This window comes from Schistocerca gregaria, chromosome 11, assembly GCF_023897955.1.
Source record: "Schistocerca gregaria isolate iqSchGreg1 chromosome 11, iqSchGreg1.2, whole genome shotgun sequence".
NCBI classification, from domain to species: Eukaryota; Metazoa; Arthropoda; class Insecta; order Orthoptera; family Acrididae; genus Schistocerca; species Schistocerca gregaria.
Genome location: NC_064930.1, coordinates 24,237,804 through 24,253,621, shown reverse-complemented (window position 1 = coordinate 24,253,621; position 15,818 = coordinate 24,237,804). Strand labels below are relative to the sequence as shown.

Here is a 15,818-nt window from a genome sequence, read left to right as displayed (position 1 = left end):
TGAAAAACTTCCCGACACGATTATGACCGCACGACGGGAATTAATAGACTTCGAATGCACAATGGTTGAATTTTCTATTGATTTCCAAAATGGAATGCCACTCTCCATTTTGGAAATCATTAGAGAACTCAATATTCCAGGATCCACAGTGTTTTGCGACGCGGCACGTTACTTTTTAGTGCCCTGCCAGTGTCCAGCAATGTTCATTTGTCTAGCTAAAAGCTGTAGTAGAAAATACTAGACCATTACTGTCTACTGCAGACCGCAACATACATAGAATTGTCCGGTAAATGGGATGTGGCTAGTACTGAAATAAAAGTTGTAACTTGGCAATGTAAATTTTCAGGTGTATTTTTACGATAATGATCACAGTTAATTCTGCCAAGTCCGTACTAAGTCTCTACACAATGTAAAGTTCCAACGCAAACCATAATCACACACGTAGCCAGTTTATGGTATTTACACGCGTTACCGAAGTTAATAGAGTTCACTAGATCGTTTAGTTACGAAAAGGCTTGCTCAAATGTTGTGCACTCTGCTATACACAAAATACCTGTTCCAGTCTTAGATCGCATAACACGCCACGCAGTTTTAACTAACAGTCAAAAGCAATAATTTTGATGTACCGTCCGAAATTCCACACAACTTCCACTATACCGTTCACTTAAATATGCTTTGTACTACTTCGCGAAACCGTAGTTAGCATTTTTCCACGATTTTACAGTACTTTCGTCGGAGCTACTTTCAATGAGATCTTACTAGTTCAAACCCTCAGCCCCGACTCGACTAGATCGCACCGAACGCTTTGTTCCCAGCATACATTGGCGCGAGCCTGCATTTTTCTGATTGGCTGATATCACAAACAGCAAATCAGGTTGCAGTATTATCCCGCGCTAACCCGCGCTTTACTTCAATGACCAATAACAGTAAAACATTTCTTTCTACGGCAATTGCTAAATAAATAAATTTATAAAAAAATCAAATATAAAATTACTCCTTCTGAAATTACCGATTAATTTGTGCTCTACTCACGATTTATTAGTACCATAAACTGACTGCACATTTAATTATAGTAAATCCCCTGTACGTTTAACTGGTACTCCGTGAATAAACAAAACCATTTTCATTTACTTCTGTTCTTCTTCACTCATACAACACTCACACTGCTAATTATTACACATATAAAACAATTATAATTATGCAAATACATTAAATAATAATGAAACATTACTTTACCACATTGTTTTGACTGCGACTGCCAGCACTGTCCGTCAACTGCTGCCCTCTGCTGCCTACTAGTACAACTACGTGCAGCTCTGTAACTCAGGTCCATGTCAGCTGGTGACATCTGTCGATGACTCATGCCTATAACAATATCGTCCTAACAAGTGACAGGAGCGATGCGAAGGCGCTGCACCTCAGTTAGTCTGAGAATGCGAATTTCCAGACATTACCTCTGCTTACGGACAACACAATGGCTCGAAGCCTTCACTTAATGACTCAGATCAGTGGGGTTTTGTGTAGTTGTCAGTGCTAACAGACAAGCAACACTTCATGAAATGACGACAGAAATCAATGTGGGATGTACGATGAATGTATCCGTTAGGGCAGTGTCGCAAAATTTGTCATTAGTGGACTACGGCAGCACACGGCCGAAGTGAGTGCCTTCGCTGACAGCAAGAGAGCACCTGCAGTGCCTCTCCTGGGCTCGTGACCGTATCGGTTGAACCCTGGACGATTGGACAACTGTGGCCCGCTCGGCTGTGTCCGATTTCGGTAGTTAAGAACTGACGGTTGTGTTCAAGTGTGGTGCAGACTCCGTGGAGCCAAAGGCCCGAGTTGTCAATGAGGCACTGTGCAACCTGGTGGTGGCTCCATAACAGTGTGCGAATGGACTGTGTCCTCTGGTCCAACTAAACCGACCATTGGTTACGTTGTTCTACACAGAGACCATTGAAGCCGTTCGTGTACTTCATGCTCCCAAATAGTAATGGAAGATTTACGGATGACAGTCCACAGTGTCATCGGGTCACAATTGTTCGCAAGTGGTTTGCAGAACATCCTGGATAATTCGAGTGAATGATTTGTCTGTCCAGATCACCCGACACGAATTCCATAGAATATTTACAGGACTCGATCGAGATGTAAGTTTGTGCATAAAATCCCGCACTGGCAACACTTTTGCAATTCTGGGTAGCTGTTGAAGCCGCGGGGTCAGTATTTATGCAGGGGATCTCTGACAACTTGTGGAGGCAGTGCCACTCTGTTGCTGCACTACACAAGGCAGAAGGTGCTCTGATACAGTATTAGGAGGTATTCCATGATTTTTGTCACCTCAGTCTATACTGCATGATTATCTAACGTTACTGAGCTCAGAAAACAGTATCATGTACCACAAAGGTTAAAATCTGTAACATATACACTATTTGATCAAAAGTATCTGGGATCCTGGCTGAAAATGCCTAACAAATTCGTGGTGCCCTCCGTCTGTAATGCTGGAAATCCATACGCTCTTGGCCCACCCTTAGCCTAGATGACAGCTTCCACCCTTGCAGGGATATGTTCAGTCAGGTGGTGGAAGCTTTCTTGGGGAATGGCAACCCATTCTTCACAGAGTGCTGCACTGAGGAGAGGCCTGGCACGAAGTCGGCTTTCCAAAACATCTCAAACGTGTTCTATAAGATTCAGGCCGTGATTCTATGCAGGTCAGTCCATCGCAGGAATGTTATGGTTGTGCACCCACTCCACCACAGGCTGTGCATACGAACAGGTGCTCGATCGTGTTGAAAGATACAATCACCGTCACCGAATTGCTCTTCAACAGCGGGAAGCGAGAAGGTGTTTAAAACACCAATGTAGGCCTGTGCTGTGATAGTGTCACGCAAAACAACAAGGGGTGCAAACCCCCTCCACGAAAAACACGACCACACCATAACACCACCGCCTCCGAATTTTACTGTTGGCGCTACGCACACTGGCAGATGATGTTCATCGGGCTTTCGCCAGACCCAACCCGTGCCATTGGATCGCCACATTGTGTACCGTGATTCATCACTCCACACATTTTTCCTCTGTTCAATTGTCCAATGTGTATGCTCCTTACACTGTGCAAAGCGTCGTTTGACATTTACCAGCACGATGTGTGGCTTATGAGCAGCCGCTCGACTGTGAAATCCAAGTTCTCTCACCTCTTGCCTAACTGTCATAGTACTTGCAGTGGATCCTGATGCAGCTTGGAATTCCTGTGTGATGGTCTGCACAGATGTCTGCCTCTTACACTTTACGACCCTCTTCAACTGTCAGCGAGCGATCTCTGTCAGTCGACACACGAGATTGTCCTGTACGCTTTTGTGATGTAAGTGTCCCTTCACGTTTCCACTTCACTGTCACATCGGAAACAGTGGACCTAGGGATGTTTAGGATTGTGGAAATCTTGCACACAGGCGTACGTCACAAGTGACACCTACTCACCTGACCACGTTAGAAGTCCGTGAGTTCTGCGGAGCACCGCATTCTGCTCTCTCGCAATGTCTAATGACTACTGAGGTCACTGATATGGAGTACCTGACAGTAGGTGGCACCACAAAGCACCTAATATGACGAACATATGTTTTTGGGGGTGTCCAGATACTTTTGATCACATAGTGTACAAACAGTAGTCTTAACTGAGATTTACATTCCAAGTGTAGATACTCTGATGATTTAGGGAAGCAGAGTGTGATGATATAGTCGTTTCACATGTTTTTGAATATCTGGTGATTTACAATTTTCTACCTCATGTCGTCTTGCAAGATAATAAAAACTTTTGCAAAAGAATTTAAAACTTCTTTCCAAACCCCAATTGGGAGTATCCGTGCATGTCGGTCCTCGTCATGATGCTGACAGCGTAGATAATTAGATAATTTGTAGGTGGACTCTCTGGTAGTACAATCTTAACTTTTGTTTGAATCTATTCATATTGAAAATTCTTTGGCATGTCTGTAGGTGGCTGAGCCTACTGACGTACTGAGTAAAACGTGAAACTGGTGGTTTCCCGTTCCATCACAGCTGGAGTTGCCGTTAATTAAAGGGGCAGCCGAGTCAACTCTGGGGCACCATGGAAGCAGGTCTGCCATCTGCAACAGAGGTGAGTACTCTGGGGTGAGATTGTACACTTTTGCAGCCAGACTCAATTTCCATAACATTTTTGTTTCTTGTAGACCACTTCGACTTGTGAAATGATATACCAGTGTTTTCATCTCTGAAATGAGTGCTCTCCTTGAGAGTGTGAGATAAAACTGGGGCAATACATGCAGTCAGTTCAGGAAATTCCATAACTTTGTCCACTAACCTCTTACTTATTGTGCATGGTCTCCTTCAAAATGTCAGAAGTAGTCTCAGTACACCGCTTGCTAGATTGTGTGAAGCGCCGCCTGCGAATTTTCTTCATCTATCGTTGCAAATATTCGTCCTTTCAACGAAGTTTTCAACTTTGGAAGTAAAAAGAAGTCTGCCGAGGCCAGGTCTGGAGATTATGGACAGCACAGTGATTTCGTTTTTTGTGCAATACTCGTGCAACCACAGAGACGAATCCGCGGATGCGTTATCGTGATGCGAGACCCACATTTCAGGCTATTTCCTTCTCATATTTGTTTGCAGGCATCGCATCACGTCCTGATAGTACCATCGATTAACAGTTTGACCCTGCGACACAAGTTCGTGATGAATTTAATTGTTCAAAGTCAAGGAAAACTACTAGCATGTCTTTGACATTTGACTTAACCTAACGAGCTTTTTTGGTCTTGGATAACCTTTCCCAAACCATTGAAAAGATTGAACCTTCGTCTCAACATCATAACCATAGAACCATGTCTAATCACCAGTTCTCTTAAGGAACATCACATTCTCATTTGTGCGATCCAGAAGCTCTTCACAGATAGAGAGGCGAAGGCCTTCCTGGGCTCGACTCTTGAGCCGTGGTACGAACTCGGCGGCAACAGGACACATTCCGAGATGCTGTGTCAGGATTTCGTGGCGTGATCCAACGGAAATGTTACATGCTTCTGCAATCTCTCGGACAGTCAGTCTTTGATTGGCTCACACAATTTCGTTGACGTTCCAGACACGTACTAGGGTCATCTTTAGCTTCCATCCGGCCGTATTTAAACCATGTGAACCATTTGTAACACTGAGTACGTCTACTGCGCTTATACCCGTAGGCTTCCTGCGTGATTTGGTTTGACTCTGTAAAAGTTTTCTTGAGTTTCTCACAAAATTTAATGCAGGCATGTTGCTTCTCTAACTCTGCCATCTCGAAATCCGCAAACTGTGCAACACAACGTTCTACTGAATAAGGCACTGAACAACAAGTAACACACATACAACAATGAAACTTGTAGCAGTTGCACATTAAACACAGGGGTGACAACTGCATTTCGTTCCAGCCCCCCCATTGGCTCGAAATTAAGAGTGTTGCACAATTTTTGGACAGACCTCGTAACTTTAACTCTGGTATGTATAAAGATAATATTCAAATTAACCCCATTTCAGAAAATGAGTGTCTTGACTCCCAAAATTTGAGGAAAATACGGGCACTGTAATTAGCGATGTGCATATTAATGTTGTATCAGTGGAAGAATTAAATGCTGTGTTGAAGTCTTCCAAAACCCTAAAATAACCAGGAGTAGACAATCTCAATGTGGAATTATTTAAATATTAAGCTATTAAATTTTCTAAATACTGTCATGTACTAGAAGATGGGAAAACTGCAGTTATTATCCCATTATTTAAAGCCATACTGTTCGACTTTGAAGGTGCCAGCCTTTCCGTTAGCTCTCTTACATGGTACACCTAATGTGTAAGTTTGCACCAACATCCTAAAGGTGCATACTTGTAGCTGCAGCCTTGTTTACATCACTGAGTGTGAAAGTATTTTTGCAAAGCTCCTGTTCACCGATATTAAAACTTCTGAGTGGTCTAGGTTTGTATTAGGTTGGTGTATAAGTCTGTAGCATTTTTTCATGAGTTTAATAAACCCAACAGATACACACAACAGAGGCTTCAATCATTAGTAATACATTCGCCTTCACTGTTTGCATTAGTCTGCCAACACTGTCGTAACTTTTTGATTCCACAACTGTAGAAATCGTGTGGTTTTGAGGTGAAAAACTCAGTGAGCCATGTTCGGAGTGCATTTTCTTCTGGAAAGGAAGTTCGTTGAAGGTTGCTCAGTAGAGAGTAGAAAAGGTGGAAAATCTGAAGTTGCAAGAACAAGTGAATAAGGTCGGTCCAGAATACTTCCAACCTAACTCCTGTATAGTTCTTTTAGTCACACTAGCAGAATGTGAGCAGGTGTTATCCTGGTTGTTGTTTTGGATTGCATCTTAAGACATCTCACTTGTTGACAGCAAATGTCAACATTGCTGGTTACACCTCAGGGAAGGAATTCGTAGTACACCTTACCTATCAAGACACTGTCCATTCCATTCAACTGCTCTTCGAGGTACTTTGCTGTCTCTGACAGAATTATATTGTCTTCGGCAAACTTCAGAGTTTTTATATCTTCTCCATGGGTTTTAATTCCTACTCCAGAAGGATAACTTTATCTTCTATGGTTGTGCGCAGTTCTCTGTACAGGGAGTTGTGAATTGTTTGCCCTCAACATTTCCTTTCTTTTTCTTATGTTGGCATGTTCTCGTTGTGGTCTTCAGTCCAGAGGCTTGTTTGATGCAGCTCTCCATGCTATTCTATCCTGTGCAAGCTTCTTCATCACCAAGTAACTACTGCAACCTACATCCCTCTAAATCTGCTTAATGTATTCATGTATTGGCCTCCTTCAATGATTTTTACCCTCCATGCTGCCCTCCAAAACTAAATTTGTGATCCGTTGATGCTTCAGAACATGTCCTACCAACTGATCCCTTCTTCTAGTCAAGTTTTGCCACATATTCCTCTTCTCCCCAATCCTATTCAATACCTCCTCATTAGTCTTATGATCTACCCATCCAATTTTCAGCATTCTTCTGTAGCACCACATTTCGAAAGCTGCTATTCTCTTCTTGTCTAAACTATTTATCACCCATGTATCACATCCGTACATGGCTACACTCTGCAAATACTTTTAGAAAAAGACTCCGTGACACTTAAGTCTATACTCGATGTTATCAAATTTCTTTTCTTCAGAATTTCTTGTCATTGCCAGTCTACATTTTATATCCCCTTTATTTCGATCATCATCAGTTATTTTGCTCACCAAATAGTAAAACTCACCTACTTTGTCTCATTTCCTAATCTAATTCCCTCAGCATCACCTGATTTAATTATACTACATTCCATTATCCTCATTTTTTATATCCTCCTATCAAGACACTGTCCATTCCATTCAACTGCTCTTCGAGGTACTTTGCTGTCTCTGACAGAATTATATTGTCTTCGGCAAACTTCAGAGTTTTTATGTCTTCTCCATGGATTTTAATTCTTACTCCAAATTTTTCTTTGTTGCTCAATATACAGATTGAATAACAACAGGGATAGGCTGCATCCCTGTCTCACTCCCTTCCCAACCACTGCTTTCCTTTCATGCCCCCTCACCTCTTATAACTGCCATCTCGTTTGTATACAAATTGTAAATAGCCTTTTGCTCCCTGTATTTTATGCCTGCCACCGTGAGAATTTGAAAGAGAGTATTCCAATCAATGTTGTCAAAAGCTTTCTCAAGTCTATAAATGCAAGAAACATAGGTTTGTCTTTCCGTACTCTATCTTCTAATATGATTCATAGGGTCAGTATTGCCTCACATGTTCCAACATTTCTACTGAATCTAAATGGGTGTTACCTGTGGTCAGCTTCAACCAGTTTTTCTATTCACGTGCAAAGAATCCGTGTTTGTACCTTGCAGCCGTGGATTACTAAACTGATGGTACAGTAATTTTCACAACTATCAACCCCTGCTTTCTTTGGTATTGGAATTATTGTATTCTTCGGTATTTCGCCTGTCTCATACATCTTGCTCACCAGACCAGAGTTTTGTCATGACTGGCTCTCCTTAGGCTATCAGTAGTTCTAATGGAATATTGTCTACTCCCAGGGATTTGTTTCGACTTAGGTCTTTTAGTGCCCTGTCAAATTTTTCATGCATATCGCCCATTTCATCTTCATCTACATCCTCTTTCATTTCCATAATATTGTCCTCAAGTACAACGCCCTTGTATAGACCCCCTATATAATTCTTCCACCTTTCTGCTTTCCCTTCTTGGCATAGAACTGGGTTTCCATCTGAGCTCTTGATATTCATACAAGTGGTTCTCTTCTCTCTAGAGGTCTCTTTAATTTTCCTGTAGGCGGTATCTATCTTACTCCTAGTGATATATGCCTCTATTATATCCTTACATTTGACTTCTAGCCATCCTTGCTCAGCCATTTTTCACTTCCAGCCGATCTCATTTTTGAGATGTTTGTATTCCTTTTAGCCTGCTTCATTTACTGCATTTTTATATTTTGTCCTTTCATCAATTAAAGTTAATATCTCTTCTGTTACCCAAGGATTTCTACTAGCCCTTGTCTTTCTACGTACTTTATTCTCTCAAAGCTTCCCGTTCTCTTTCTACTGAATTTGTTTCCCCTATTCTTGTAAACATTCCCTAATGCTCTCTCTGAAACTTTCTACAACCTCTGCTTCTTTCATTTTATCCAGGTATCATCTCCTTAAATTCCCACCATTTTGCAGTTTCTTCAGTTTTAATCTACAGTTCATAACTGACAGATTGTGGCCAGAGTCGACATCTGCCCCAGGAAACGTCTTACAATTTAAAACCTTGTTGCTAAATCTCTGTCTTACCATTATGTAGTCTATCTGAAACCTTCCAGTGTCTCCAGGCCTCTTCCACATATACAACCTTCTTTTATGATTCATAGACCAAGTGTTAGCTTTGGTTAAGTTATGCTCTGTGCAAAATTCTACCAGGCGGCTTCCTCTTTCATTCCTTAACCTCATTCCATATTCACCTACTACTTACTACTTTTCTTTCTCTTCCTTTTCCTACTATCAAATTCCAGTCCCCCATGAGTACTAAATTTTCATCTCCCTGCACTGTCTGAATAATTACTTTTATCTCATCATACATTTCATCAATGTCTTCGTCGTATGTGGAGCTAGTTGGGATATAAACTTTTACTACTGTAGTAAACGTGGGCTTCGTGTCTATCTTGGCCACAATAATGCGTTAACTATGGCGTTTGTGGTAGCTTACCCATGCTCTCTCATTTTTTTATTTTAATTTTTATTCATTATTAAACCTATTCCTGCATTGCCTCTATTTGATTTTGCTTTTATAACACTGTATTCACCTGATAAGAAGTCTTGTTCCTTCTGCCACCAAACTTCACTAATTCCCACTATATCTAACTTTAACCTATCCATTTCCCTTTTTAAATTTTCTAACCTACCTGCCCGATTAAGGGACCCGACATTCTGTGTTCCGCGTCGTAGAATGCCAGTTTTTTTTCTCCTGATAACAACATCCTCCTTAGTAGACTCTGCCCAGAGATCAGAGTGGGGGACTATTTTACCTCTGGAATATTTTACCCAAGAGGATATCGTCATCATTTAACCATACAGTAAAGGTGCATCCTCTCGGGAAAAACTACAGGTATAGTTTCCCTGTGCTTTCAACCGTTTGCAGTACCAGCACAGCAAAGCCATATCAGTCAATCATCCAGACTGTTGCCCTTGCAACTACTGAAAAGACTGCTGCCCCTCTTCAGGAACCACACGTTTGTCTGGCTTTTCAACAGATCCCCCCCTCCCGTTGTGGTTGCACCTATGGTACGGGCTATCTATATTGCCGAGGCACAGAAGCCTCCCCACCAATAGCAAAGTCCATGGTTCGTGTTTGCATAAAGACACAATTTCTCATTACGAGTAACAATACGGGACAAGAAGGTTGGTGTTGTTCACAAGCCAATTGATGACAAGCAAGAAGAGATGCACATCTGGCCACCCACTGATTTTTGTTATTTTGGATTAGAGTATATGTGGTACCTGTACAGCTGGTCCCGGAGGAGGTTCGAGTCCTCCCTCGGGCATGGGTGTGTGTGTTTGTCCTTAGGATAACTGAGGTTAAGTAGTGTGTAAGCTTAGGGACTGATGACCTTAGCAGTTAAGTGCCACACACATTTTATTGTGGTACCTGTACACCCAATTTTTGAACCTTCCCCATTGCATGATTATGGAATGATTACTCTTCATCACACCTGACAGTTCTTGAGTAGTTTGATGTGGATCATTGCAGATTAATGTGTTTAAACGATCTTCTAAAACTCCAAAGGACAAACAGGAAAATGTATCAGAAGTGATCTGATTTCACTACTTGGCACACCATTTTCTAGCGTCCGCAGCTCAGTTCACTGTCTGTAAATGATAAAATAGCAATAAGTGAACTCAAAAACAACAGTGACCTACAAATAAGAAATAGTATCTGGAATGCCAACGTGCAAAACAAAAACACTATGAACATATGCACCAATTTAATATTTATTAAACAGTTGTGAAAATTACAGACGTCCGTCAAAGTTTTGGTGTTATGCCGATCACCGACAAAGTTAGGGGAAGCCCCTCTCTGCTGGTATGGCCACGTCACGAGAAAGCAAGACAACTCCGTCGCAAAACCAGCGCTCCACATCAACCCATGAGGAACAAGACCTCAAGGAAGACCGGCAAAGAGATGGACTGACAATTTCGATGCACGTTTTTGGCCAGAAGATGTCAACGACAGGGAGGAATGGAGGAGATGTAGCAAAACAGCATACCCCACAAGTCAGGATTAATGCTTGGGAAGAGAGAGAGAGAATTGTGGACTAAGGCGTTCATTTTGTATCATGCTGGTACAAGCAAATGATTATCTCTGTTTATGTTTCACAGCCTTTTACACACAGAGAGCACAGTTACCTATGTAGCATTTGCCGTGACAGTGTCTGCTTTGTCATTAGGAGAAGGGCAGAATGACAATGTAATGTCAGGAGATTGAATAGTGTTTGACCCTGACTGGAGAGAAGCGGCGAATTCAGGGACTTACACTCATTGTTAATTAAGGAACTGAGGCTGGAACATCCACAGGTATCTAGAAGCTTCATCAGAGTGAATACACCTTATTTTGACTAGCTGGTGTCGATTGCATATGATGGGATTTGAGCATGTGACACAGCCCTTAGGAAAGCTGTTTAACATAGTGCAACTTCAAAGATTCGAAATGGCTTCCACAGTCCTCACTGGTTACATCTGACACAACTGCCCTGACTCTTATGGATGCTCTCTCAACAGTATCTTGATCTGCTGAAATACACTGAAGAGCCAACGAAACTGGTACTCCTGCCTAATATTGTGTAGTGCCCCCGCAAGTATGCAGAAGTGCTGCAACATGACATGGCATCATTTTGACTAAAGTGTGTAGTAGTACGCAGGTCTGTCCATAAATCTGTGAGAGTATAAGGGGGGTGAAGATCTCACACATTGCAAGGCATCCCAGATATGCTCAATAATGTTTATGTCTGGGGAGTTTGGTGGCCAGCGGAATTATTCCTGGAGCCACTCTGTGGCATTTCTGGACATATCAGTAAAATACTGTGTGATTTACACCTGGCTTGCTTCTTCCAAAAGCAATATTAAGAAATACATCGACTGCAACGTCATTGGGGGTCGCGGGTCCGGGCGCCGGCGCACCAGCATTGGCCTGTCGGGGCTGCTGGTGCCTCCATGTAGAGCTGTGGGGAGTCTCATGGTTCTGCTGGAATTGCCCAGGTCTGTCAAAATGCATAATGGACACAAATGGAAGCAGGTGATCAGACAGGATGCTTACGTACATGTCACCTGTTAGAGTTGTAGCTAGACGCATCAGGGGTCCCCATATCCCTCCAGCTGCACACACTCCACACCATTACAGAGCCTCCACCAGCTCAAACAGTCCCCTGCTGACATGCAGGGTCCATGGATTCATCGAGTTGTCTCCATACACATCCATACAGATCCATCCGCTCGATACAATTTGAAACGAGACTCGTCCAACAAGGGAACACGTTTCCAGTCGTGAACAGTCCAATGTCGTTGTTGACCGGCCCAGGCGAGGCGTAAAGCTTTGTCTCGTGCAGTCGTTGAGGGTACAGGAGTGGGCCTTTGGCTCCGGAAGCCCGTATGGATGATGTTTCTTTGAATGGTTTCCAAACTTAGACTTGTTGATGGCCCTGCATTGAAATCTGCAGCAATTTGTAGAAGGGTTGCACTTCTGTCATGTTAAATGATTCTCTTCACTTGTCATTGGTCTCATTCTTGCAGGATCTTTTTCTGGCCACGACAGTGTTGGGAGATTTGATGTTTTACCGGATTCCTGATGTTTATGGTACACTCGTGAAATCGTCATACGGCAAAATCCCAACTTTGTCACTACCTCGGAGATGCTGTGTCCCATCGTTTGCGCGTCGACTTTAACACCACATTCTACCTCACTTGCCATTGTAGAAGCAGTAACTGATCTAACAACTGCGTCAGAGACTTGTATTATATTAGTGTTGGCAACTGCAGTGCCGTATTCTGCCTATTCACATACCTCTGTGTTTGAATGTGCATGCCTGTACCAGTTTCTTTGGCGCTTCAGTGTAATATGAGAATATTAATAGTGTAATATGAAAGATACAATCATATAACCAAGGTGATACTTACATATACTGAAAGTAAAAATATATTCACGTTTACATGAAACATACAGACTCAGAATTAAACATTTGTGGACGTATCTGATTATGGTACAGCGTATCATGTGTGTCATATGTAGATTTCTTTCCTTGCAGTATGCCTCAACTTTCTTTGTTGCAGTCCATTTCTAAAATAAGAAGCTATCATTAGATTGCAGCTTTTCTCAGTGGCAACACAAAAATGACATTTTTTAATTGTTTTATTACTATATTTATATGAAATTTACCATATAAAAATGTATGTAATATCTTGCACAATAGCCAAAAGAGTCCTCTATAGCACACGCCCATCAACTACCACAATAACGTGCCGAGAGCCAGCTTGATTCTGCTGTTCATGTACGGATCTATGGAAGAATAGAATGGTTCCTATTTCTCCTCTGTGGATAAACCATCTGCTAAAATCACAACGTCACCTATTTTGCCGATAGGTGGCAGGCCATCTACACCTTACTCGTACGTGTTAGGCATGTCCTGTAATACCAGCTTAAGAGAGGGGACTACAGGATGTGTGACAGTTATCGAGCTATTAGTCTCTTAAGCTATGTATACAAGAATATGCAAAACTAACAAGTAGACAAGATACTCTCAGGAATGTTTCGTAACAGAGCAACAGAGTGGGTTTTGTACGGGAAGATCTCACTTAGTGTTTTTCCAATGTGCCAAATTGTTGAAATACACAGAGAATACAATTAAGAATACAATTATCACTTCTACATAACGTTCATTAACTATGAGAAAGTTAATGCAGTTGAATTATGGGAAATTTTTGAAAAGAGTGGTATACCTCAGCAACTCGTAAGTGTAATTCAACATATGTACATACACAATTAAATGAAAGTACAAAAAGCAAGTCTGTTTTCAAAAACCATCTCTCAAGGGGTGAGACAAAAGTGTAATTTGTCATCCACATTATTTGATAAGTAAATACAAAACTAAAGACGTGGCAGGATAAAGTAGTACACCATTATAAGCTTAATAATAATGTTTATAAATATACTCATGTTTCCAGATGATCAGATAATTTTAGGAGACTCATAAGATAAATTAGAGAGAGCAGTTTTAGACATTGCAAATGATTATAATATGTCAGTCTCTCAACATAAATCTGAAATAATAGCATTCAACGACAAGGAATACCTGATGATAAACTGCTAGAACAAATAAATAGTTTTAAATACCTAGGATGTGAGACCTCATATATTACATCAAATTATCAAGAATTCATTTGCAAAAATTTTAACAGTCGGTAGCTACTTTAAATCGCACTCTCCTCAAAAAATTCAGGAAAGAGATAGTACAAAAAGTTTATAGTGTGATGGCGGTACTAGTTCCAGGGTATGCATCAGAGAGTAGGACTCCAACCACTAGTCAATGGAACAAGTTTGAAGCAACGACTAATCGTCACAAACTCGTAGATCTGAAAAAGGATCACGAAATTAGAAATGAAAGTGCATCAGAAGCATACTTCACGAAGTAGAGAAGTACAAAAAGAAATTGTGTGAATACATTTGAAGGATGTCAGACGAACGAATAGCTAGCATAATATTCGAGTATATACCTAGGGGCAAAAGAAATGTTAGAATATCGACAATATTAAGAGGAGGATAGATTGCCACTCACCTTAAAGATGACGTGTTCAGTTGCAGACGGGCACAATTAAAAGACTGTTACACATTATAGTTTTGCCCAAAGCCTTCCTCAGCAGAAAAAAACGATCACACAGTCAAGCACACCTCACGTACACGAGACCGCTACCACCTGCCGGCTCCGATCGGAATGTGACTATCACGTGAACAGCTTTCTGGAGTGGGGCGGGGAAGGAGGTGGGACGGCAGAGTACAGGTCAGGGGAGAGAAGAGCGCCGTTTGGGGGGACTAGAGTCTGCCAGGTGCAGGTCCGCGAGTTAGGGGGAACGGGGTGCGGAAGAGCAAAGGAGAAGAGCAGCGAAGGGGACAGGACGGGCAGAGGACGGCACACGAAGAGGGTCGGGAACGTGAAAACGGAAGAGGCGGTGGGAGGGTGCGGGGACAGTACGTTACGTCGAAGGGGGCTAAATTCGGGAACACAGAATTTGTTGTAAGAACACGGCCCAGCTTTTGGAGCAGTCGTAGCAATCGAGTGTGTTACGTTCGGCTGCGGGTCGTGCCGCAGGGTGGGCCACAGTTTTGCAGTAGCCGTTCATCCTGTACAGTGACTTCGGCAGACCTGGTATGACAGGTGCTGCTTTTACAGGTGGCCCTGCCCCTGACTGCGTAGGATAAGCTTGTGACAGGACTGGAGTAGGAAGTGCCGGGTGGGTGAATTGGGCAAGTCGTGCACCCGGGGCTTCCACAGCGACACGATGCCTGTGGCGAAAGGTCGGGATTGGGAGCGGCACAGGGACGGGCTAGGATGTTGTGGAGATTGGGTGACAACGTAACACCGCTTTAGGAAGGGTTGTGAAGGATTTCGGGTAGGATGTCTCTCATTTCAGGTCACGACGATAGCTAATCGAAGATCCGGTGAATGGTGCGATTCGGCAGTTTCAGCCTGGGGTGATTCCTGGGCGTGGTGGGAGGATTGGGTGTGTGAGGGGAAACGGCACAGGAGGTCTGTTTGCAGACGAGGTCTAGGGCGTATTGCCCGTCCGTGAAGGCCTCGGTGAGACCCTCGACGTACCGGGAAAGGGAGTTCATGTCACTGCAGATGTGCCGTCCCCTGGTGGCGAGACTGTACGGGAGGGCTATTTCGGTGTGGAAGGGATGCCACGTATCAAAATGCAGATACCGTAGATAGTTTGCGGGTTAAATGTGGACGGAGGGGTGGATGGAATCAGTGTGTCGGTGGTTAATCTCCAGAAAGGTAGCACACTGGGTTGAGGGGAACCGAGTGAAGTGGATGGGACAGAAGGTGCTGAGATTGTGAAGGAATGAAGATAGTGTGTCTTTGCCCTGTCCAAATTGTTAAGATATTGTGAACGAAACTGAACCAGACCGAGGGCTTGCGGATTTGGGAGGATAGAAAGGTCTCCTTTAGATAGTCCATAAGTAGGTCGGTATTGGAGCGTGCCATTCGGGTACTTGTGGCTGTCCTATGGATTTGTTTGTATACCTTCC

At 42.7% G+C, this 15,818-nt stretch overlaps 1 protein-coding gene across 2 annotated transcripts in view; it reads left to right on the top strand.

The window, feature by feature from the left end:
* The window catches only part of LOC126295421 (zinc finger protein 436-like), a 204,318-nt gene that overhangs the window by 33,655 nt on the left and 154,845 nt on the right, over positions 1–15,818 (top strand). For both annotated transcript variants that reach the window (XM_049987898.1, XM_049987899.1), the window contains exon 2: positions 3,985–4,126. In XM_049987898.1, the coding sequence (XP_049843855.1) occupies positions 4,097–4,126 (30 nt within the window). In that variant the 5' untranslated portion in view covers positions 3,985–4,096. The remainder of the gene's footprint in view (positions 1–3,984; positions 4,127–15,818) is intronic.